At 40.4% G+C, this 26685-nt stretch overlaps 1 protein-coding gene across 1 annotated transcript in view; it reads left to right on the top strand.

The window, feature by feature from the left end:
- Positions 1-34: 34 nt before the first annotated feature.
- NAA60 (N(alpha)-acetyltransferase 60, NatF catalytic subunit) overlaps positions 35-26685 on the top strand; it is a 42912-nt gene continuing 16261 nt past the window's right edge. Inside the window, exons 1-2 of the mRNA XM_027859713.1 lie at positions 35-192; positions 22414-22529. Of these exons, the coding sequence (XP_027715514.1) occupies positions 22420-22529 (110 nt within the window). The 5' untranslated portion in view covers positions 35-192; positions 22414-22419. The remainder of the gene's footprint in view (positions 193-22413; positions 22530-26685) is intronic.

The following is a 26685-nucleotide window of genomic DNA, read 5'->3' as shown; positions in this document are numbered from 1 at the left end:
TATGGGCTTTGTCCGCTGCGCCGACGGGCGCGGGAGGCGGAAGTGTTAATTGCTCGCCGGCTTCATCGGCCGGAGCCCCTGCCAGTTACATAACAACGCCCGCACCGGCTGTGGCTGCTTTCCCTGCGACGCTACGTCGCCCCCAGGATGCTCTAGAAGCTCCCCCTTCCCGGCCGCCGGCTCCCCAACAAGGTGAGATCCGCCGAGATGGTGGGGACGGTGGGGGAGGGGGCCCAGCCTGGACGGGGGGAGGGACGGAAGCGGCTGCGATGGGGGTTGGGATTGGGGATGGAGGACTGCCTGGGGGAGGCGGCGAGGAGGAAGGGGTCGGGGATGGCTGGAGGGAGGAAGGAAAAGAGGGGGGCTTGGGGGATGAGCGGGGAAGTGGCAGCGGGCTTCTGAGAGTGGCAGGAGGATGGGGAGACATCTGGGGGGGGCCGGGGTGTGAAATGGGGATGGAGGCTGGGGGTCTGGCTTAAGGAGGAGTCCAGCTGTCACTGGAAAGGGGCGGGGAATCCCCGTCCCGGCTGGTGGTCGATGATGACCTTTCACCCCTCACGCCTCACAAAGCACTGTGCCTGCCCCCCTCCTGCGCTCATCCCGGGGGATTCATTCCCATTCCAGTTATTTGTGTGTCAGACCTCAACCCATTTAGAGGCAGAAACTGCCGTCATCCAAGCTTTGTGTTTCCTCTGGTGCCTAGCTCGGTGTTCTGCACATAGTAGGAATTTAATAAACGTTGGTTGAATTGAAGTGATTAAATGGGAGATTATTGGGGGTCGGGAGGGGGAGGATAAGGAGAGAAGTCTGTGACGGTGGGGAGAGGTCATTCTGAGAGCATCGGAGCGCTGGGTTCCAGTCACAGGTTGGATCCCTGGGTCTGAAAGGGCTGAGGGGGAAAGCTTGCTATGGAAGCCGAGGGTAAGAGGAAGCTAGAGTGGGCATTTATGTTTCTGCGGAATCCTGAAAGTTGGGGATCTCTTTTGGAGAAAGTGAATTGTTTGTTCCAGTGCATTTAGGGGCCGGTTAAAGGTTCACGTTGGTAGCTACCACAGGAATCTAATGCCAGTCCAGAATCTTGTTTTTTACTGTCGTTCTGTTGAATAGAGAATGTACTTCTGTAATTGGGGATGGTACAGGAGGAATAGGATACTGTCCAAGTAAATTAAAACTTTTTAGTGAAATAAATGAATAGAATTAAGGACCTGATTACTAGAACAGATCTGATCTTTTTTTTTTTTTTTTGTGCAGGTGAGATTATATCATGTTTTTGAAAAGAAAGATCCTTATTACAACTACAGTCTGATATTGAAGCAGTAGAATTGTTTGTGAAACTTAAAACGAGATGGGAATTCAAACCCTGTAGATTGTAGTCCTGCTTCTGCTACCTGCCATGGATCTGTTTCACCAGATAATCTGTAAACATTCAGAATGAAGTGTTTTCTGGTAATGGACAGACCATGATGAGAGAATGTCAAAAGAACAAGAAAACACTCTCTTTCCTAGCTCAATATGTATTTTTACCTTTGGAAATAGAATCCCTTAGTCTTCATATCTAATTAAAATTTTTTTATTGATGCTTTTTATTTTTACATAGTAGTAATTTATTTAACTGCTCACCTTTCCCCACCACTTTCAGATTAAAGTGTTCCGTGTAACAAGAAAAACAATTATGCAAAATCATCCTGTACTAGAGTAAGCAAGATCTGTCAACGTTCTACCCTATTAACTTGTTTTACTCCTTTCCCCTCCCTTAATGTTTCTTTATTCTGTCAGACTTTTGTTTTAGCTACTCAGTTTGTCTTATTTTTAATGATCTTTTGAATTAACATTGTGATAGTTATTTTATATGTTCTCTTTCTGGCTAATTTTGAGATTTGCTGGAAGGGCTTGCCTGATTGCTAGAATTTTAGGTACTTACTGATGAAAGTAGTACATTGTATTTCTAAGGGAACAGAGGGAGACCTGAAATTCATCAGAAGTTTTCTTTGTCAGCTCATGTAAAAGATCTCGAGGAGGCATGTGGTAGAAGGCAAGAGAGGGTTGAAATCAAAGTGTCGTGGAAAAATATTAGGAGTCATAGAACCATTCTAGGTTTGGCCCTAATGAAATGTTTGATGTTCGGCAAATATTTTACCTCTGTGAACCTGAGTTTCCTCACCTGAAAAATAAGGGGCTTGAACTCGACCAGGGGTGCGGCCTCGAGGTTCTAAGAGGCAGGTTCCCCACCCCTGAACTACACTATTTGGAGGGACCTATGTTTTCAGGCAATAGAATTTCCTTGTCTTTGAGAAGATAAGACTTTATTCCACTATAAACATGAAAAAGAACTGCCATATAGACTTGTTTCCTCTGCCAAGTTCTTAGGCAGTATTATTTTACGAATTTCTTGTTCTCTTGGTTTATACCAGATTTAATAGAGTAAGTTCATTCAGTGTAATGGTATTTAATCTGATATTTGCAAAGAGAAACTGGAATGCCTGATGATAGCAAATTTAAACTGTATCTATTAAGAAGGGTTCATTTATTCCAAGTGGTATGGACATAAAGCCTATCTGCTTTGATTCTTAACAGACTGGGCAGAAAAACAAATGTGGCTCCTAAGACTCAGCCTGTAGAAATAGCACAACTAATGGGACATTGTTTCTGATAGAGGCATGTGAGTATTGGAAGTGTTGAGGCTTTTGAATGGCATTGATCCAAAAGGAATTTGAAAGGAAACAGTACATAAAGGAAAAATAAAAATGTTTTAATCATATTGAACTCACTTTGAGAATACAGAGCCAACAATAATAACTGACATTTTGTGGCACTTCACGTGTATTAAATATTTACCCACAGAGCTAGTTAGTGGTAGAGCCTGGAATGAAGCTTAAGTCTTCTGACTTCGTCTAAAAAGTGTAATGTACGCCTTTGAGGTCATGCAATAAATCCATTAAAGTCCATTAGGAAGCTAATTGCAATTCTGATTATTAGAAGCCATGAAACTGATATATCAACTCCCCTTTCTATAGCGCTTTACAGAGGATTTCTTTCTAATAAATCTCAGAGAGACCAAGTGAATTGTCCAGGGTCGCTCAGAGTTAGTAAGTGTCAGAGCTGGCACTCAAACCAGTGCTTCTGATTCAGAATCCAGGGCATTTCCCACTATACCAACCTCTGTCTGTTCTATCAGATGAGGTATATTAAATTCAGTAATCTTTCCAGATGAACAGATTTGTCCCCAATAAAACAGAATTCAAAGCTGGCAGAAAATTTAATACATCTATCCTAACACTCTTCATTTTACAAATGTAAAAATTGAGGCAGAGAGGGGTTAAGGGACTTGCCCAAGGTTATTACAGATAGTAAGCAGCAGAGCTAGGATTTGAACTCAGGTCCTCTGACTTCAACTCTAATAGTTTCCCCACTGCATTATTCTGTCAAGAAATTACTACTTTCTGTTACTGCCTTTCCCATGTATTGGTTGTACCCTGCTCTGGAATTTTTTATCAGCTGAAGTGAAAGCAAAGAAAATTATGTTCTCTAAGAAAAGTAGTCCAAATGGTCCCCTAATTTATTGACCTTGGAATATCTCAACAAGGGTCTCAAACATAAAGACATAGCCCCTACCCAGTGCTGCCCTGCCTAGCATCATTTTTCAATAACATCATTACTATATGATGACTAAATCCAGTTGTCTTGAAATTTTGGAATAGCATGATTTAGCCAGTTTCCAAGATGCAAGCCAGATGTTTAGTGACAGTGTGAGTGAGTGCTTGAGCCTCAGTATAAGAGTTCCTGTATTGCTTACTGTCATCTCCATTGTTGTCATGAAACTAGCTGCCCTCCGATGTTGTTTTGACCAAACAGCATGTTTTTATGAAGCCAGTTGACAACAGTTTGCCTTTAAACCTTTATAGGCAGGTAACAAGGTCAGAGTAAGATCTAGTTTTAGTATCTCCCCTACATCGTTATAATTCTAAGACCAAGGGCTTACATCTTAGACAGTGGGAGAGATACACAGTGCTCTGCAAATAGCGAGTGCTTAATAAAGGGTAATTGAGTACGTCTCTAGAATTTGTCCATTTTTTTTAAACCCAGGTTACAGATTTTTGTCTGTGCCAATTGTAACTTGACATAAATTTGGCATGGTGTTTATTTTAGACACCCTCCCACATGGAAGATAGTAAATAGCCGTTCATGGTGACATCTTTGGCTATAATACATAAAAGCTGCTTAGCAACAGTATGTTTATGACTGACTAGATGTGAAAAATTCTCATCTGTAGTGAGAATTTACTATGGTAAAATATAGTTATGCTTAAATTAGGATTTGACTAGACTGCAAAGCATTATGCCGTTCTTGCTGAGTGTCTAGTTTTATCTGTAGTAATGATATCAACTTTACTGCATCTTTATATATCTCAGGATAAATCTGTGCATGTAATAGTGAAAACAGTTTGTGACATTGACCCCCAAAATTTCTCATACATCTCATTGATGATGACAGCTGTCTGTTTCCCAATCCCTTTCTGTATCGCTGCTACCTGTGTGCAAAGGGTAATATGGAATCAGTAGTTATTATCTTCACATTAGGATAATTTTGCCTTGGATTCTGGAGTTCTAAGTCACAGAGCAAGTTATTGGGCTTTTAGGAGATAGAACCCTGAGCAGAGTTTGGAAGGAGGAAAATCACACGGTTGGGGAAGAGTGAAAGGAAGCTTCAAGTAGTGGCTGAGAACTTGGAGTGGTAGCATACAAAAGGTATGTAACTGATGGTAAATACGTTTCTCAAGTATTAGAGTATGTGAACAGGAGGGATTAGTGGGGAGCCATGAAGGTTTTTGAGCATATTAGAGCTGAAGAGAACCTCAAGTATCATCTAGTCCAATCCTCTCACGTTCCAGGCGAGAGAGCAGACACCCAGAGAAGTCATTTGCTTGTGGTCACATAGCTTGGAAATAACAGCACTGGTATAGAGCTCAGTTCTTGTGACTTGATAAGTTGGGTCTTCTTTTCACTAAGCTACTCTTCCTCCCAGTGAAACAGTCATAGTGGTAGTGATATATTTAAAAGGATTACCTGTGCATTGGTTTGATACACAGTTTGGAGATGGGAGAAATTGGGGCAAAAACTCTATTTAGGAGGCTATTATTTGTATAGCTAAGAAGAGCTAAGAAGTGAAGGTCTGAACCCAGTGCCTGACACATACATAGCAGGCACTTAATACATGCTAGTTGACTGACTGGTTGAACTGGCTTGGTTGTAATAGAAGTGTAATGTAGTAAGAGAAAAATGCAAGAGATATTTTAGAGAGAGAGAGAGACAGACAGAGACAGAGAGACAGACAGACAGACAGACAATGAAGAGTTCAAAGAGGAAGGGCGGTGACAGACCTTGAGGCATATCAACATTTAAGGGATAGAAGAGTTGTCTCCAGGAGACTGAGAGTGATTAGAGAGGGAAAAGAAGAAAAATAACATTGCTCTAGTTACACAAGGCATTAAAGAGGAGAGAGAGTATCAAAAAGGAATGGGCTGATTTAAGTGTCAAATGATGCAAAGAGTTCAGAATAAAAGCCATTGAAACTTTGTAGTATACACCAAGTCAGGGCAGTGAGTGCAAAAGACTTCTAGAGATCATGAGGCCGCTTTGCTCATTTTGCAGATGAGGGAACTGTGGTCCAGATTGGGGAAGGTGACTTGCCCAAAGTTAATCTTTTGCAGAACTGAGGTTCAAATGTAGGCCTCTGACTTCCAATTCAGCATTCTTTCTAGCATACCAAGCTACCTATTAAACAAACAAGTTAATCTTTCACTCATTCTATTCTATATGTACGGTCCTCATCACTAAAAATCAAATATTAAATTTTTATGTATTTAGAGAAAATTAATGTTTTGTATTCCAGAGCTAGGGTTGTTTGAGAAAGCATTAAGAATGGAAAACATTAACTATCATGAGCATATGTGTCAGAAACACAATTTTTACCTTGTAAAGGATTTTACGTGTGCTTTTTGCTGTTGTCCTCTGAAAAGAATTCTTTTCACCGGGAGACTGAACAATACATGGTCACTACTTCATGTCAGTGGCATTTAGTTTAGCTTTAATTGGTCAGTGGTTACTCTCTTCAGATTACCATGTTGGTCCAAATATAAGCCTCACTTTTCCTTCTTACATTTATCTTGTGGCATATAATCTAATCGTTTGTTTTTCAGGGTATGCTTTTCTATACATTTTTTTTTTCTTTTTCATTGAGAACTTGTTTTAGGGATGCAGCCTTTTTATGTAATGGTGGCCTATCCTCTGATTGGCTTGGTAATTTCATTTTGAGAAAGAAACTTAACAAATCACGTACAAGTAAGACACTGTGTTAGTTCCTAGGCATATAGAGATGGAAAATAACAGTCTGTTGTCTCATGAGTGTAGATTTTAATTTCTTTTCTGCTATGATCAAAATGGCTTTATTCTAGCCAGATTTATGTTTCTTTTATTGAAGAATACATTTTTCTCTCAATATATATAGATTTTTTTTTTTCTGTATGGTTTTGGACAAGTTATGGCCTCAGGGCCTTGGTTTTCTCATCCCTAAAATGACAGGTTTGAACTAGGTGATATCTAAAGTTTCCTCTTTAAATTTAAAATCTAAAAATTTTGTGAGTCTGAAATTTGAGAATTTTCAGTGGCATCACATTCAGCTACTTTTAAATAGTTAAGCAAAGAACACTAAGTGTGTCAGAAGGCTGTTTATAGTACAGTCATATTCACTTTGCCTTTTTAGGAATTTAGCTTTTGAATGTGGAACCTCATGTCTAGTGTTTATCATACAGTAGAGATAAGAGAGGGCATTAATTTAGGGATCTCATTTCCTCAGGGAAAGTCTTGAGGTATAGCCCACCCAAAATTGACCTCACCACTGTTGTTCTTCTCAGCCTATAATTGTTGTTCAGTTGTGTCTGATTCTTCATGGATCATAGCACGCCATTACTGTCTATGGGCTTTTCTTTGGCAAGGATACTGGAGTGGTTTGCCATTTCCTTCTCCACTGGATTAAGGCAAACAGAGGTTAAACACTTGTCCAGGATCACACAGCTAGTAACTGTCTGAGGCCACATTTGAACTCAGGTCTTCCTGACTCCGGGCTCAGCACCCTATCCATTAAGCCGCCTAGCTGCCTTCTTTAATCCATTACAAGTAAACTCAGATTGATTCTCAGACCAACTCCTTGCTGCCTACCTTTCTCTACTCAGGCCAACTCTGGTACTTTGTTTCCTTTTTAAATTTTCTGGCCTCTGCAGAGACCCATTTTATTTTATTTTATTTTTATTTATTTATTTATTTATTTATTTATTTATTGGGCAATTGGGGTTAAGTGACTTGCCCAGGGTCACACAGCTAGTAAGTGACAAGTGTTTGATGTGAGGCTGGATTTGAACTCAGGTCCTCCTGACTTCAGGGCCAGTGCTCTATCCACTGCACCACCTAGCTGCCCCCATGACCCATTTTATTTTTAAACAAAGAATAAAAACAAAAATTTATTCTTAAAAAATACACCAAAATTAGTTAACACATTAATCGATTTCAACAGTAAATGCATTGTTCCACATTCATAGCCCTCCCACGTCAGACCCATTTAAAAAATTTTATGGTATGTCCAGAAATGTACCTACCACTTTTAACACTGTTTTGAACTGCCTTCCTATGATATTGTTTTTACCAACTTTGTGTTTTGGGGAAAACAATTTAGAAATATCTGAGGGCTGTGCCTGTGTAAGCCTCTGTACAATATGAAAGTAGAGTAGACTGTTCCTTTATTGCACAGATTGATATTTAAGATCTCTAAGCTGCTTTCCTTACTGAAGCACCATGAAGGTGCCCTACTGAGATACTGAGGGACTTGGGGGTCAATAAAGTAAAGTGATTGGGCCAAAACAACACAAGTGGGATTTGAACACAGCTTTTTCAGCTCCAAGCCCAGCACTCTTCGTGACATAATACGTCTCACAACTCATGAAGATATTCCTTAGAAAGAAGTAAAGATAAACTGTTATACTTTGAAATGTAACACTGATGTTAGGCCACACCTGGGTCTTAAGCAGGTCAGTTTTTGAGGAATAGTTTGGCCTCTCTTTGAGCCAATATAGTCATTCTGCTTATAATTTGAGAAGTAACTCCTGGTTTATGAGGATATTTTATAAAACATTTGTATAAATGTATATCCCTGGGTGGTTGTTTTTTTTTTTTTAAAGAACACTTTTAATCTAAAAGTTTACCAAAAGATCAGAGGCAAATTTGTAGCATGTATTTCTACTAATCATTTGTGTAGCTCTAAGGGGGCATAAACTAATTGAATGTGACCTAAGATAAACACAGATGAACATATATCTAAGTTTGAGAAGAAGAAAGAGGAAGATGAAGGTATCTTTTCCCTAGTCTGCTTTTTCTTTGGCTCCTGACCAGTGGATGGCAGGGAATTAGATAGGGTTTTCTGAAACATAAGTCTACTGTTGCCTGACTTCTTCCATTTAAACCAACAACTAGCTACAGGTTTAATTTTGCTCTTTATATAGTAGCCAGGCTCACAAGCAGCAATGTAGTAGGATGCCTAAGGTTATTTAAACAACTGGTCCAAGATGGAAAAGGTCCTGAATAATTATTTAGATGGTACTTTATAATTCTCAAATGCTTTTTTCACAAGGGAAATTATTATCTCCATTTTATAGATATGGAAACTCCAACCTGAAACAGTGACCAGGGTTTGTTTTCTTATAAATTAACCTTGCAAAAAACCACTTGTCTTGGGTACTAACCAAGAATATGGGTGACATTTATTTTGTTTTTTTGCTTTTCAGGCATTTAATTGGAGGGAGGAGAGTGTGCTGTCTTTTTTTTTTCTTTTGTAAGAGTGTCTTGACTGAATTAACTCATTTTGGATAAGATCTTTTTTTTTTAAAGTGTTGTACTCTGGGAACAGCCACAGTAGAACACTCTACCAGAGACCCCAAGTCCAGCTGCCAAATGTTAGACATCCTTCACTAATAGGGCGTTATTCTGTCAGGAATTTGTGAACTTGGCCCACTCAAGGCCACTTGCCAGTTTTCTCTGTATCCAAGCACTAACTTCTTTTAACTTGATCCAAAGAGCTTTCACCCTCGCTTTTCTTCCTCTTTCTCATCTTGCCCCTCCTCCCCACCACTGCCAACTGTCCCCTACTTGGGTCTGCCCAGTGATTCCCTCCAGGAAGGTTCCATCACGTTGGAATGGTATATACACCCCCAGGGCTAGGAAGAGGATGGAGTGGTTGGTTGTCCTCATGGTATATAATTTGAGGGATATTGAAAAGCTCTGCCCCTTGCCTAGAAGTGTCTCAGGCACTTAGACAGGATGGTACATGATAGCTTGTCATTAACCACTCGTTTCTTTGGGGCAGCATAGTATAGTAGAAAGAATACTGGGAATGGGTTCTAATGGGTTCTGGGAAATGTAGTATCTCAGCCTATGGCCTTACTAGCATATCTGGGGCAGCAGGAAGCACTGTAGAATCAGTAGGACAAGGTCTGGAGTAGTGTATGGGGAAAGGGCACAGTACTGTTAAAGGCCAAAATTTTGGAGGCTAATTGTGTCAGTAATTTTGCTAGCCTCCAAGATCACATGCAGATCCCCCCTCCCCCCCCAAGCTCAGAATCTCTACTTTTGTCTCCAACTTTACAATTTCATCTCAAGTCTCTGGATTTTTGGCCTTGTGAGAAACCCAGCTATTGACAAGGCCTGACCTCCTCAGGGTTTATGATCACTTATATCCCATTTTGGACCCTACACCTCCTCCTTTAGGAGAGGGAATCTTCCCTTCAGTCTTGGTGATTGCTTGCTTAATCAACAGCATGGATCATTCCACCTGTGGGGGATATAGTATTTGATCTTGGGCAAGTCATTTCCTTCTTAGCCTCAGTTTCATTATCCTTAAAATAAGGAGAGTAAACAAATGATTTCTAGTGTTTCTTCCCCCTCTAACATGCTATAATTCTTTGGTTCTTACATTCAAACTCAACGTGTTTTCATATGAAAGCCAATGCTTCCAGTTTTCTATTAATAGGTACTCGTCAGAATTTGTCATGATGAAGTGGTTATATGTATAAAGATCCTCAGAGCTACTACACCAGGGGTTCGTCATCTTTTTTGGGTCCTCGACCACTCCCTGTGCCAGTCATTCTGGGAGAGCCTATGGACTCTTCCTTATATTCATGTTCTTAAATACATAAAATAAAATACATAGGATTACGAAGGAAAATCGTTATATTTAAATAGAACTTAGCCTATTTTAGAAAAACAATATTATGGACTCTAGGTTAATAACCCCTGTACTAGAGGGTTTTTAAACGGTTGGTAATATAATTAAAATTAGATTGAGTGCCTTAGAAGGTAGTATGAACACTATCTCTTTTTGTCTTATGGTAGAGATACCTAAGAATGTCCAGAACCTTAGTGATCGTTTACTCTAGCTCCATCATATTTTAGTTTCCTATAGCTCTTGGATATCTTTTTTTCTGTTATATTTTATTATTTTTCCAGTAATATGTAAAAACAATTTTTAGTGTTCATTTTAAAAAATTTGAGTTCCAAATTATCTCTCTCCCTTTTTCCTTTCCCCTCTTATTGGTAAGGCAAGCAATTTGATATAGATTACAGTCATGCAAAACATTTCCATATTAGCCATGTTGCAAAAGAAAACACAGATCCAAAAAAAAAAACCAAAACAACCAAGAAAAATAAAGAAAGTAAAAGAAGTATGCTTTGACCAGCTCTGAATGCTGGTTCCATTGGTTCTTTCTCTGGGGATGGATAGCATTTTTCATCATGAATCCTTGGGAATTGTCTTGGATCATTGTATTGCCGAGACTGGCTAAGTCATTCACAGTTGATCATCTCATTTTATGTTATTGCTGTTACTGTGTACAATGTTTTCTCCTGGTTCTGCTCATTTCACTTTGCATCAGTTCATGTAAGTCTTCTCAGGTTTTTCTGAAACCATTCTGCTCATCATTTCTCATAGCACAGTAAAATTCCATTACAACCATATACCACAACTTGTTCAGCCATTCCCCAGTTCATGGGCATCCCCTCAATTTCCTATTCTTTGCCACCACAAAAGGAGCTAGTATAAATATTTTTATACATATGGATTCTTTTTCTTTTTTTTATTTAATCTCGTTGGGATACAGACCTAGTAATAGTATTGCTGGGTCAAAGAGTATACATGGTTTTAAAGCCCTTTCTTTGGGCATAGTTCCAAATTGCTCTCCAGAGTGGTTGGACTAGTTCACAACTCCACCAGCAGTGCATTGGTGTCCCAATTTTCCTACATCTCCTCTAAAATTCATTTTCCTTTTCTGTCATATCAGTTATCTGATAGGTGTGAGATGGTACTTCAGAATTGTTTTAATTTACATTTCTCTAATCAATAGTGATTTAGAGCATTTTTTCCTATCTATAGATAGGTTTGATTTCTTCATCTGAAAACTGCCTCTTCATATCTTTTGGACAGTCATAGTTTCTCCTGAAAGTCTGGAGCCTAACCCAAGAACGACCCCTCTCTCCCATTCCTGGGTACTTCTTGTAGAATATACTGAAATATTGCCCTCTGAAAGACATAGTATCCATTTATTTCTCTTCCCCTTATAATGGACTCTTTTCCACACTTGTTACTCTTGAAACTGACCTCTCATCTGCACCCGTATCTTAGAGTTGATTTTTTAAAATCCTCACTCCCTTCTAAGACTTATCTCTGCTCAGTGGCATTTTGAGCTCTACTTACTGAGCTCTGTTCTAATGAGCTATATAATAACTCATGGAATCATAAATGGCTGAAGATGGGCTCTGATTTGTAGAGATCATAAAGAAGAGGACCTGAACCCAGAGAGCTGACCTGGCCCAGAGCCCTACATTGAATTATATTAACAGGGCTGGAATTAGAACCCTGGTCTCTCAATTCCTACTTCAGTACTCTGTGTACTAGACCCTCTGGCTCCCTTACCACACATCCCATCCTGTCAATCTTTCCCATATCCTGTTAATTTTCAGTATGTAATAACTAGTCATCAGAATTTCATGAGCATTTTTTACCAAGTTTGGAATTGTTAACAGACCGTGCACTTAAGACCTATTGCCTTTTTTGTTTTCTTGACTGGCCCTTGGTAAAATGTGGCATTTTCCTATTTTTAAATGTTCAAAGACTGTTGTCTAAATTAAGAAGTGGTCTTTGAAAATATAGTCTTTTAATAGAGATGAGAAAGATGATCCACAAATAACTCTTTTTTTTTTTTTAAGCCTACTGTTTTTCTTGCGTATTGAACATGGAACAATTACTGTTTCCTTAGGTCAAGAGAGCTTGCCTCCAAGATGCAGTAAAAGTGTTTATTCATAAAGGCCACAAAACAGGATGTGCCCACCTGTCACCAAGTAACATTACCACTGCAACTCTAAGACTTTATTTGCATTAAATGGTGCTCTACGGAAATATTCTGCTCAGAGCCTGCTTACCGAGTTTGTGGATTATCTAAGCTTCTGGTTTCTATTTTGACTACTGCCTGACTTTAAAACTGTTTCCCTATTTGCTTTTCTCTTTGCCTGAGAATAGCTATAGCATCATAGCATGCACTGTTAATTCTGAATTTCCCTGTTTCTGTGAAGGTGATCAGTATCCTTCTAGTTACCCAGGTTGCCAACCTCTGAGGCATCCTCAGCCTTTCACTGTGCCTCATCCCACATTACCTCAGTCTGACTTTGTCTTGTCATTTTATCTCCACAACATCTCATGCATCCCCACTCTTCTCTGCTCACAGTTGTCACCCTACTTCAGGCCCTTATCACCTCTTGCCTGAACTATTGATCTCCCTGCTTAAATCTAGTCTCTTCCCACTTCAGTCCATGCATACCGCTGCTCATAGGATTTTCCTAAAGTGCATATCTAACCATCTCACATCTGGTGCTCCCTATTGCCTTTAGGATCAAATATAAACTTTAATCTGACCCCAGCCAACCTCTCCAGCTTTATTATACATTACTCCCCTTCCCACGTGTTTTGATCTAGTCAAACTGACCTTCAGACTGTTGACTCTTCCTTACATGTAGTGCTGCTGCTCCAGCCTTCTCCATTCCTTTGTTCTCTTTCTGTGCTTGGATTGCAGTTCTTCCTCAAGTCCTCCTTTTAGAATTCCTTGTTTCTTCAAAATTCACTTTAAGCACCATCTTCTACTGAAGACTTTCTTAATCCCCCTCTGCTAGTGACCTCTCCAAAATCACCAGGTATTTCTTTTGTTTATTCTTTTCTATGTATGTGTTCTCTCCCCTGATAGAATGCAAGTTTCTTGAGGGCAGAGACTATTTCATTTTTGTCTTTGTATCTCCAACTCCTAACACAGTGCTTGGGACATAGAGAGGCACTTTTAAAATGTTTGTTGAGTGACTTAGACAAAATCAAAGGCTTTGAAGGAAGCTCAGGAGTCACTTGGCCAAACTAATACTCAGATCCTAAATCTTAGACTGTATCTGTAGACTGTGGTTGAAAGATAGATATCTGTGATAAGCCCAGACATTATCTGTGGTAGTAAGATGTGCTTTTTAATAATAATAATTGTAATAATAATAATAGCTACCTTTTATGTAGCTCTTTAAAGGTTTGCACAGTGCCATTTTATGTTATATCATTTGATCCTTACAACAACCTGATGAAGTAGGTGCTATTATTATATCGATTTTACATATGAGGAAACAAGTTGAGGGAGATTGATAACTTTTCTTGGGTCATGCAGCTAGTAAGTATCTGAGATCCAATTGGACTTCTAAGTCCAGCACTCTTACCTGCCTCTTAAATTATCAGTAAGCATTCATCAAGTGCCTACTATGTGCCAGGCACAGCACTAAACTCTTGGCATGCTATAGGAAGCAAGAGATAGCCCCTGCCTTCAAGGAGCTTATCATCTAATGGGGAAAGACATGCAAACAAATATATACAAAGCAAGCTATATGCATGTATTAATGAAAACTTAATGTCCAGAAAGAAGGAGTTTATAGTCATGCTGTCCTGTGTCACAGTGAGACTGCATTTGGAGAACTGTGTTCAGTTCTCAGGTGTCACTTTTTAGGGGGGTAGGGGAATTGAGGAAATCCAGGTGAGATCAAGTGAGAGAACTTTAAATCGTAATATATGTGAATTGACTGAAGGAATTAGGAATGTTTGGTCTAGAGAAGTGATGGCTTAGAGGAGTTAAATGATCACTGTCCAGTTCAACAAATTCATCACCTACAAAGTGCAAGGCAAAATAATAAATACAATGATGTATAATAAGAACAGTCCATGAGGAGATTTCAGCTCAGCAAAAGGAAGGATTTTCCAACTAGGATTGTCCAAATATGAATTCACTACCTTAGGTGGTGGTCAGTGCCCTATCCATGGTAATATTTAAGTGGAAACTAGATGACTACTTTTCAGTAATGATGTAAAAGGGTAGTGCCCATTGACCTCTGAGATCCTTTGTAACTCTCAAATTCTATGATATCTTCTCTGATAATAGTGCTTCACAGCCTGAAAAGGTATAATAACCATTAGTAGGAGGAAAAGATGATCTGTTAGGATTGAGTCTGAGCTAGATAGAAGTATTCCTTGATATTCTTCACTAGTCCTGGTTAAAGCAAGCTTATTCTTAAAGACTGTCCATCAGAGTCCTACATGGAAAGAGAGGTCCCCAGTCCAATGCCATTTATACTAAGCCTTTGGTATCTCCATCCCTCTAAAGAAATCACATTATTGTTTACAAGTGGCATTCTTGTTTACAGATCAGTCTCCCAGGAACTAACTGACCAGTTGGCAAGGCTCGATCATTCCTGTTGTAATTAATAAAAACTTGAACATTTATTAGGCACATACTATGTGGAGAGCATTGTACATACATATATACATACATACATACATACATACATACATAAAAGGAGTATAACATACACCGAAGTCTGGTGAAGGAAATTATTTATTTTCATTTTGGGTGTATGGTGGGGAGGGTGTCAGGGAGGACCTTCTGAAAGAGATGACATTTAAACTTACATATACCAATTTATTAAAGGTTGAATAGGTTGTTAACAGATGGAGATAATGGTTCTCAGACGAAAAGAGCAATACCAGGTATAGGGAATGGTGTGAGCAAAGGCTTGGTGGCAGCAGAACTCTGTTATGGGGGAGAGCAACTAGGCCAGCAGAACAGAGTGACCAGCCCCACCTCTTGTTGCAGAGTCTGCAAATGAGATATATCAAGATCCAAAGAAATGTGTAGCTCTCTCCTGCTGGGCCCAAACCTATGGGTTTCAGTTTCCTCTAAGTTGATGACTGAAGAAATATACCACCAGTGAAGGATAAAGTTCCTGGGATTAATGTGTACAACCTACTGAGAGAGCTAGGCCCACAGAATAGTGCACTGGGGCTGTGGTTAGAATTAGAAACTACTGGAACATTATGAATTCAAGAAGGCCTCTAGCTCAGCAGATCTTTGACCTTTCTGTGTTGCCTTTCCAAGATAAATAAGCTCAGGTTTTTCCTTTTCTCCAGGCTTCCTTCCTTGGGTACTTTCCCCTTTGGGGTTGTTCTTTCAGAAAGCAAGACTCAATCTTACCTCCTTTCCCCTCCCCCTGCAAATTCCAGTTTTCATTTTAAGTATGCCAGTGACTGTGATACATTATAAAGCACAGGACTTGAAGTCAAAAAACCTGGGTTCAAATTCTATACCTGTTATTTATTATATGTGTGTGTTTACGTGTATATGTGTGTGTATACTCGCCTGTTACTTATTATAATCTTGGACAAGTCACAGAATATCTCCAACATTTAATTTCCTTATCTATAAAATGAAGCCAATAAAATTTACGCTAAGAGAGTTTGTTGTGAGAAAAGGGTTTTGGAAATAACAATAACCTGTACAAATTAATTGTTTCAGCATGGATTTATTAAGCACCTACCACATGCCAGGCCACAGAGATAAAAGACAAAAGATAGTCTCTGCCCTCAAAAAGCCTATATTCTACTAGATAAATATAAAATATATACAAAGTACATTGGGGAGAGGGGGACGAAAGCCCCTAAACAACTGGTAGGCCTTGAGAAAGGTCTAGTAGAGGAGGTAGCAGTTGAGTGAGGGTTTCTAAGATGTGAAGGTGAGGAACATGCATTCCAAGCACGGAGGGTGTTCTATTCAAAAGCTCCATGAGAGGGAAATACTGCATAAGGGGAAGTCAGTCAATAAACATTCTTAACAATAAGTTGTTCTTAATAAAATTGTCCAGCAGAGTCCTAAATGGGAAGAGGGCCCCAATCCAATGATATTTATTTTAAACCTTAGGTATATCCATCCCTCAAAGATATCTTGTTATTGTTTACAAATGGCATTCTTGTTTACAAATCAGTCTCCCAGGAACAGGCTAATTAATTGGCAAAATATGATCGTTCCTGTTGTAATTGATAAAAACATTGTTTTGTAAGCACCTACTGTGTGGAGAGCCTTGTACATATGTAAGAGGAGTATAAAATACGTGAGATCTGATGGGGGTTGTTGTGGCAGTCTTGTGCTAAGTGCTGGACATAGAAGAAAATGTCAAAGTCCCAGCCCTCAAAGATTTCACAGTTTAATGGGAGAGACACCATAGGAACAGCTATGCATAGGATAATCAACAGAATTAAGAGGGGTCAGGAAAGGCTTCTTGTAGAAGGTAGGATTTTAGCTGGGGCTTGAATGGAGCCAGGGAAGCCAGAAGGTAGAGATGAGGAGAGAGAGCATTCCAGGCAAGGGGTCAGCCAGTGGACGTGTCTGGAGTCAGATGAGTGTCTTGTGTGAGGAACAGCAAGAAGGCCAGTGTCACTGTTTGTCTGAATTGTAAGAGTTCTTGAAGAGGAGTAATGGGTAATGCTCTTAGGAAGCCAGATTGTGAAGGCCTTTAAATGCCAGACAAAGGAATTTGAATTTTATCTTAGGGGTGATGGATGGGGAGCCACTAGATCTGTTATCTGGGCTGTTACATCACTCAGGACTTTACCTTCCCAGTCCTTCCATGGTGGTGTGATAGTTGTAACTGCTTTGCTCTTTTGGGATTGGACTTCCTTTACAATTTCAGAGGAAAGAAACATTTATTAATCACCTATTATGTGCCAGGCACTGCACTCAGTGCTTTACAGATATTATCTCATTTGACCCTTACATCAGCCTTGGGAGGTAGGTAATATAATTTTCATCCCCATCTTACAGTTGAGGAAACTGAGGCAAATAGAAATTAAATGATTATTTAACCAGGGTCCCACAGTTAGTAAATGGTAGAGTTCAGATTTGAACTCAGGTTTTCCAAACTCGCCATTACTCTATCCACCGCACCACCTAGCTGCCTCTAATTCAGTTAACTAAACCTAGCCTTGTTCCTGGAAAGCACTGTTTCAGATGCCAGACGTTGAGAATACAAAAGTAGATGTGACACAGACTTGCTCTCAAAGAGCTGAGCAGGTGCTGCAGGTGGGGGAGGTAAGCAAATATGAGAAATAAATAAATTACTATAGGTCTTGGGGAAAATATGATAAATTTGTTGATGGAGAAATATTTTCAGCTTGGAGGGGATAGAGTCAGTGAATGCTTCGTGGGGTCATGAAAGCACCTGATTTGGGCCTCGAAAGGGGGAGAGACTTCAAGAGACAGGGTTAGTTTGGGGTGACCTTTTTCATCCTTATTGTCCCCTTCTGGGTACTGTCTAGTTTATCACTATCCCTCTAAAATATGTTGTCCGCAACTAACCATGGTACTTCAGATGTGCTATGGACAATGGATTTATCACCTTCTATTCTGTGGGGTGTTGTGCTCCAGGAATCTGTCCTGCACCGTTCTGTTACACTGTTATCAGTGATTTGGACAAAAGCACGAATGGCGTGCTAACCAGATTTGCATGTGACGGGTTAGGAGGGATAGCTAACGCTGCAGATATCAGAGTCAGGATTGAAAACAACTTCAGCTGGTTAAAATGGTGAGCTAATGACTCTAATAAGATGAAATTTAATAAGCATACATTAAAGTCTTATACTTTGGGTTCAAAAGATCAACTTCACAAGTACAAGACATGGGTGTGTGGCTAGGTGGTGAAGGAGATTGAAAGACCAGTGTGAGCCAACAGTGGCTGTGATTTTAGGCTGCATAAAGAGAAGCATAAAGTCCAGGAATAGGGACTCTGGCCAGCCTGGGGACAGTTTTGTTTGTTTTTTAACTGACTTAGTAGACCACTTGTGGGCTTTGAGGACCAGAGCAAGGTCAAAGGATTTATGGTGAGGATCACTGGCAGCTGAATGGTGATGAAGAATAGTGGTTGACTTCTGTAAATCAGGTGAGCAGGAACAGCTTTCTGATAGCTTAGCCTTAATTAGCCTTAGATGCTTTCGTGCTCTTTTAGACGGTGACAGCTCCAAGTCGTACTAACAGGAGTAGCTTCTAGAGAGAATTTATTTGAATGGTAGCAGTTTCTTTTCATCTTCAGAAAACTTTGTAAATTACCAAAGTGGTTATTGAGGGGTTTGTGAGCCCTAAACACATCAATTATGGGAACCTGAAGGGGAAAGACCAGGGTTTAGGCCACTGTGTTTAAGCTGATGGAAAAGAATAGTATCAGCCTGGTCAGAGGTAACAAAGTTAATCGACAGAAGGAGGAAAGGCATCCTCATGATTTTGGCATAGGAGGATGGGCCAGTTCTTAGGGATGAGGGACTCATTGATTATCTTTTTGTTGGTGATGTTATAAAGTGAGAGAAAAGAAAAGGCACAAGAAGGGTTTTCTAGGATGGTAGTGGAGATGGAGTTTTCATGGGAGATAATAATGATCTCTGGACATTGATGTAGTAATCTGATTTGCAAAGCATTGCATATGTGGTAAATCTTTGCTTGCAGGTGGTTATTATTCCCATTTCACAGATGAGGAAATAGAGGCCCAGAAACTGAGCAGTCTCTCACGTCTTAGGTCACACAACTTGAAAGTGGTAGAGCCTGAATTTAAGCCTCAGTCTTTCGCCCAGCCATCTAGGTGTCGAAAGCAAAGACGCTTTGACGTACCCACTGGTTAACTGCAGAGCTGAAAGAGGCAAGTATAGCTGCCCATTTTGGTTCCCAAATGTCTCTCATTCTGAAGCTTGTGAGATGATTTGCCACCCTAAATAAAGGTTCAGCAAGCACGGAAGAATAGAAGTTTGTGGAATGAAATTACATATTTTTCTTAAGTTGCGCTACAGGACTCTTTTCCTTGTGCCCTTGCATCTTAAACTCTTTGAAGGAAATGCAAGAGTTGGTGGGGCTTCGTTGGTGGGGAAGGGAGTTTCTTTTTAATGAAGCAGTTGGTCATTTCTCACTTGGTGCTTACTCATTATGGTTGTATTCCACATATGAAGTGATCTGGTGACACTGGCCTCTTTGCTGTTCCCCACACAAGACATTCAGTCTTCTGCCTTGCCTGTCTTCAGCTAAAATCCTACCTTCTTCGAGACTTTCCCTGCCCCCCTTAATTCTGTGCCTTTCCTCTGAGATTATCTCCAGTTTATCTTGCATATATCTTGTTTGTACCTAGTTGTTTGGGTGTTGTCTCCACCTATTAAACTGTGAGCTCCTTGTGAGCATTAACTATCTTACTTCTTTATGTCCCCTGCACTTAGTACGGTGCCTGGCTAGTAGGAGCTTAAGGAATGCTTGTTGATGGTAATGGATCGGACTTTCTCCTGTTTGGGATGCCGTTTCAGGCTGTGAGATTGGGTACATATGTCAAATGGCTTGCCTCTTGTGTTATAGGCCAGCATTTCTGAAGTGGTGTGGCATGGGGAAAGATCACTGAACTTGGAGTCACAAGACCTAACCTCAAGTTTGGCTTCTAATAGTTGCTAGCTGTTTAATGCCGAGTAAGTCACTTACCTCTGAGCCTCCATTTCCTCCTCTGTGTGATAGGGAGGATAATTCTTTCACCTCCAACCCCATGAGGTTGTTGTGAGGAGTAGGTTGGGTGCAGCCTGGTGTTGGGGGGGAGGGGAAGCCCTGACTCCAGAGCCAGAGATCTAGGTTCATATCCCACTGCTGATGCCTACTATTTGTGTGACCTTGAACAAATCACGTAATTCCTGGGCTTGGGGTGTCAGCTCAGTTTCCTCTTCTGCAAATCGAAGGAGTAGGACAAATTACCTTGTATTTACTTTGAGTAGATTTTCTATTCACTTGCATGCATAAGTGTTGCTTTCTCTGTTAGAATGGAAGCTCCTTCTGGGCAGGCAGGGATCACTGGGGTTTTTGTCTTTGTATTCCAAGCACCTAGCTGGTCTGGCATGTAGGCATTGCTTAACAGAAGCTTGTTGACTGATTGACTGGATGGTCTCTGAGGCCCATTTCAACTCTAGTTCTATTATCCTGCGTTTTGGAAACTCTTATGGGCTTGTTGAACTAAGAACAACTTATTAAAAGAAAATTGGATCAAAAACTCAATTTCCAAATGCTTTCCATAGCAAAATGGAACGTAAACTTTGATTGTGTGATAAGCAGATGTTTTTTGTTTTTGTTTTTGTTTCTTAATGGCCTGAAATTTTTTGCATTGAGGGGTGTGGTTGAGTGGGAAATATACTTGACTGAGCTGAAAGTCCTGGCTCTTTCATTTATTAGCTTTGTGACTTTCTCAGCAAGTAGCACTCCACCCTACTCCTTCCCTGGGATAGAGCACAGGATGAGAATGGGGGATAGAAAGTTATCTAGATGTTGAAATGGATATTCCCTGAAGTAGAACTTGTCTGAGAAAAGACTGGACAGCTAGATTGGAAGCAGGTTGAGGAGGGCCTTGAATGCCAGGGTCAAGAATTTTTGCTTTATTCCCTAAGTAATGGGGAGTCTGTAAAGGTTTCTGAGAGAGAATGTTTTCTGTAAGTCTGCCGCCTATAGCCTCCTGACCACTACTTTCTTGCCTTGTCCTATCTCTTAAAAGGGAATCAAGATTCACATTCTAATTTTGGTTAGAACAACACACTATTCTGCTTTATGTAACAAAATAGGGGTGGCTGCTTCATGACTGACCTAGATTACGTGGACTTCACTGATTGAAAACATATGATGTTAGCTTGGGAAAGTAGTCTAACTTGGGAAAGTGGTATTTGTTTTCCATGGAAAATTCTGATTGAGGGCCCTCACCACCTAGTTGTCAAGGTTGAGATCTTGGGACCAAAAAAAAAAAAGGTTTAATTTACTGGACAGAAATAAATCTCTTAAAATATAAAATCAGCTCTAATTCCCTTGGAGATCAGCACGTACAGTCCGTTGCTGCCTGGGGCTGTTGTGCTGGCTTTGAAGTTGCAGCTTGTCTGAGCTGTGGAGGGCTGAGTCTGCCTCTCCTCCCCGCAGTCGCTGTGTTGTCAGGGGCCTGGAAAGGATTCTGTGCTCTTCAGAACTTGATAGGCTTCTGGGCTTTCGTGGTCGCATCTTCTTTTTGTTGTTTTTTAAGCTTTTTGTAAAATAGAACTAGCATAGAGGTGAATCTCGAGGTGACTACACTCATATGTCCTTACACTCATCTGTCCTTATTTATTATACAGCAGAGGAAGTTTCAGGAGTACCGTATTGATATTGGTGAATAAAAGCCACACCCTTAAAATGAGAACCTTGTGAAAGAAAGATATGTATATAAGTATACACGTAAAAGAACATTCGTTGTATTAAGAGTTAAAAGGCCTGGTTTTGAATCCAAACTTTGCCATATCTGTGTGTGTGTGTGTGTGTGTGTGTGTGTGTGTGTGTGTGTGTGTGTATGTGTATACACACAAATATAATTAAGTCAATAAACATTTATTAAGTGCCTAACTATGTGTCAAGCACTGTGTGTGTGTGTGTGTGTGTGTATATATGTATGTACATGTTTATGTATGTATATGTATAAATATATGTGTGACAGATTTTAGGGCACACTCAGGTTTTAAATAAACCAGTCTTGGGAGGGAGGATGGAATGTAGTCTTTATTCACACCAGTATGCCATCTAGAAATATGAGCTAAAGCTAGGCAAGGCTTTTGTTTGGGATAAACAAAATCACTAGAAAAGATGACTGTGACCATTGTTCCCAGCCCCTGTAACAGTGAGAAAGAACACAGAACCAGGCCCTAGGAGGCAGGAGATCTGGATTCCAGTGCTACCACTCACTGGCGTTGTGACTCTGGGCAATTTCTGTCCAAAGCCTCAGTTTCCCCTCTGTAAAATGGAGATGATATCCATCCTGTCTATTTCTCAGGGTAATGAAAAGGGTAAATGGATATGAAACTGTTTAAAAAGTATAAAGAAAACAAGAGGTGGGAAAGAGTCAAGTAGCAGCATTATGGACTAGGTTCTCCCCTTCCTAATGTATTGCCCTTTAATTCCAGGCGTGAATGACAGAGGAAGTGCCCTCCAGTGCACTTAGTGAGGTCAACCTTCGTCTTCTTTGCCACGATGACATAGACACAGTGAAGCAGCTTTGTGGTGACTGGTTCCCAATCGAGTAAGTAAAATCTGAATTTATAACCCCATTCTTTGGGTCTGTAAATTAGAAGGAATTTGGGAGACACACAACACTAGAATGGACCTTAGATTGAAGAGCATAGAATGTCAGGGCCAGCAGGGACCTTAGAGATCACCTAATTCAGAAGTTCTTGACCTGTTTTGGGTCCTGGGCAGCTTGACAGGCTGGTGGACTGAGACCTACGGACCTCTTCTCAAAACAGTGTTTGAAAATGCCCCCCCAAAAAAAGTGTGATTACAAAGGAAACCAATTACATTGACTTGTAGTTGTCAAAATATTTTTTTTAAAGCAAAAAAGTTGACAGACGCCAGGTTCAGAGCCCCTGATCTAATCCAACCTCTCATTTTTCAGAAGGGGAAACTGAGTTCTGGAGAAGTGATTTACTCTTAATCACATGACTAATTACAGCAGAACTGAGACTTAAACCCAGTTTTCCCAACTCCCAGTCCACTGTTCTTTTGAGATATTCATGAAGTATTTAGCACAGTGCTTGGCACATAGTAGGTGCTTAATAAATGTTTGTTATCTTCCCTTTTATTGCCCTTTTCACTTCACTATATTGTATCCCTTAAAAGTTTCCTAAGAAAGATACTTTCCCCCCTTCTCCACTAATTATACTGCCAGGACCCCTGACTAAAGCCAAGTAGTGCCAGTTCTTTGGGAATCAGGAAAGTTTTTGTGGAAGAGAAGAGACCAGTGAACTGAGTCTTGGAGGTTGGGAGGGTTGGGGGAGGGGAGCCCGGGGCATTCCAGGGGTGGGACACAAAGGTCTGACGAGTTTGAGCTGCACCCAGAGGAATGTGTCACATAGGCTAGTTTGTTTGTAGCATAGTTGTGCAATGCCAGGTTGAAGACATTTACGCATCTTTTGAATCATCTCTTTCCAGTAATTCTCCGAAACCTTCCCTTGACTCTGACTCACTCTCAGTGGAGTGCTCTACCCACATTCCTCAGATAGCTCATGCTCCCATCTACCTAGAAAGGTCACATACCCAGTGCCAGCCAACTTCTACATTTTGCTGCCAAAATGGGTATTGGAAATGTAACAGCAGGAAAGCCTGCACATGTACAGGGGGAAGATGGTGAATAGTACAGTTTGGAGGAACAAAGTAGTGTGAGATAAAACTGGAAAGGTAGCATGCTGCCATGTTATGGGGCACTGACCATGAATACCTAACCAAGGAGTTTGGGTTGTATTCAGTAGCTTCTCCATTTCTTCAATGTTGGGCTGTCTTTCTAATGGTCCTTTTACACAATCCTCTAAAACTCACTAGCTGTATGACCCTGGGCAAGTCACTTAACCCCAGTTGCCTCACCGAAAAAACAACAACAGCAACAACAACAACAAAAAAAGCACAACAAAATCCTCTGAAGATGCAGTAGGCAGGGAACTCCCTCACAATTCATGTAGCTGAAGCACAGTCTGCTTCTTGCTTCTCGTTGCCACTCCCCACCTCCCCCGTGGAGCTGATGCTTCAACTCCAGGACACAACTGAGTGGAACAAGATCACACAAGTGAATGGGACTTGAACCCAGGCCCTCTGAGTCCAGATCCAAGGCTTTCCCCCTTACAGTGCTGCCTGTAACTAAACCATAATCTGTTGGGGAAGATTCAGAGACCAATAGAGATAGTCAACTCTCTGACACTTGGGTCCCTGTCTGTTAATAGGGAATAACTTAACAAATTTGGGACAGTTATTCAGCAGCAAATGTATCCAACAGAATCCAGCATTTATGAAGCACCTGTCAACTGTTTTATATAAGGGCACATTCTTTGGAGAAGGACAAAAAAAAAATCAAAGCTTGCATTTCTTTAAATCTGTAATTCTCCTGTACCTTTGGTATAGGGACAGGTTCTTTAGAGATAATGGCAGTCGTGTAACTTGGGTGTGGAGGGTGTGACAAGCACAGAAACTCTTTAACAGTCTAATTACCTGATACAGCAGTATAGGCCTTACTCAAAGGCAGGAGGTGATATAATGGCATGTACCCATTAAATTCAACAAGAGCCATTTTTTAAGTATCTGCTGTGTAGACGGCACTATACTACTACCTGGAGAGATGGGAAGCATAGAGGAGATGTAGTCCCTAGCCTCATGGAGTTTACATTCTGTTAGGAGAGATAGGGCACATATACATAGGACTATGAGACAGATTAATACATGAGAACTATATAAAAGATGTGAATAAGATAGTATGTAAGATTCGATGAGGTGGCATTTGAACTGAGACTTGAACAACAAATAGGCTTTCAGCAGGCAAAGATAGGGAAGGGAAGGTGTCCTGGGTCTTGGAAATGTAGTGACAGGAAAGCCTACACGTATACAGGTGGAAGACAGTGAATGGTGCAGTTTGGAGGAACAAAGTAGTGTGAAATAAAACTGGAAAGACAGTGTGTGCCATGTTGTGGAGGACTGACCATGAATACCTAACCAAGCAGTCTGAATTGTATTCAGTAGCCAACAAGGAGGCTGAAGAGTTCTAACTGTGAGATGACATAATCAGAGCTGTGCCATATTAATGTGGCAACTTTGCAGAGGATTATTTGGAGAGGACCAGATAGCCTCGACATTAAAATTAACACAACCAGTGAATCCAGAATTGTATCCATAGCAAAACTTAGTATATGCTGTGTGGAAACATATTTAAAACCTCCCTCTTAGTAAAATTGAATATATTAAGAAAGAATATATCTCTAAAGCTCTTTCTAAAATCCTTGGAGAAGTCTCTTGGAAAGTTGGGTGATAGGTAAAGTCAAATAGTCAATAAACTGCACCTCCTTGTGTCAGGTGTTATACCAAACACTGGGGATATACATTTTTGGAAAAAGATAGTCCCTGCCCTCAAGGAGCTTACAATCTAAAGGGAGAAGACAACACACAAAAGAAAGCTGAAAAAGTAAGGAGAGGAAGCAGCTAAGTGGTACAGTGGATAGAATACCTGTGGAGTCAGGAAGACCTGAGTTCAAATCCCAGCCTCAGACACTTAGTAACTGTGTTACTCTAGGTAACTCTGTTTACCTGAGTTTCCTCATTTGTAAAATGAGCTGGAACAGGAAATGGTAAAGCACTCTAGTATCTTTGCCAAGAAAACCCCAAATGGGGCCACAAAGAGTCAGACCCAACTGAAATGACTTAACAACAATAACAATACCTAAGACATACTTAGATTGTTGCATTAAAAAACACCTGTGGACCACATCTATTCTATTACATAATTAACCGCGAGAATAGAAGATCCCATTATGGTGATTGTTTATTATTTTTAATAAGTATTTGATTTAATAGAGTAAAATGCCACCTTAAAGGCTCTCCAACTAGATATCTTCTGTGCAACAGCAAAATTGTTCAGAGCTCCACAAAAGCTATAATAAGAGAGAACCTTATTCAGTGGTAGTATCAGGGAAACCATGACTAAGGGAGGACAAAGGTGTTCTCCACTGTTAGTCATGGAAGAGATATAGCAGCTCAAAGTCCAAATGGATGAGAGAGATTGCCTATAGATGGTGAGGTCCTCCAGATGCTCTTGTTTGTAGACATTGTGCTGTTTGCACCAAACCCTAAAACACTGCAGAACCTCCCACACTAGATCTGTAACTGCTCAAAAGAATTTGGCCTGGCCATATAATCACGTGAGTAAAGAGTGCCTCTGATTCAGATTATGATGTGCAGCTCAGTAGATAGCCTTTAGAGTTTGTATATCAGTGTGGTAGAGGTGGTGGTGGGAGTGTTTTGTGTGTGTGGGGGGGTACATGTTGTTTGTGTTGTGTGTGTTATGTGTGGGTATATTTTGGACAGATAGTGCAGACGGACAATGAGTTGGGCCCACGTTTAAAGAGGGAGAGGAAATGGGTTAGATTGCTTTCGGGAAATTGCACAGCCTCTTTAAGGATACCAAACTGTTCCAAGAAACAAAGGCCCACCTTTTAAAAAAACATCATTAATTTATTTATAATCCATCCCATCTCTGCTCCCCTCCATAGAGCCATCCCTTATAACAAAGAATAAAAGAGAAAAAGGAAAAAAAGGCACCTCAGCAAAACTAACTAGTCCCCACCTCTTCAGAGAGAGATGTGTTTTTTCATCTTTTCTTCAGGGCCGAGCTTGGTTATTATAGCTTTGTTGTTGTTCTTTCA

This window comes from Vombatus ursinus, unplaced genomic scaffold (genome assembly GCF_900497805.2).
Source record: "Vombatus ursinus unplaced genomic scaffold, bare-nosed wombat genome assembly UNPS02014171.1, whole genome shotgun sequence".
In the NCBI taxonomy this organism is placed as follows: Eukaryota; Metazoa; Chordata; class Mammalia; order Diprotodontia; family Vombatidae; genus Vombatus; species Vombatus ursinus.
This window is presented reverse-complemented; position numbering and strand designations above follow the sequence as displayed.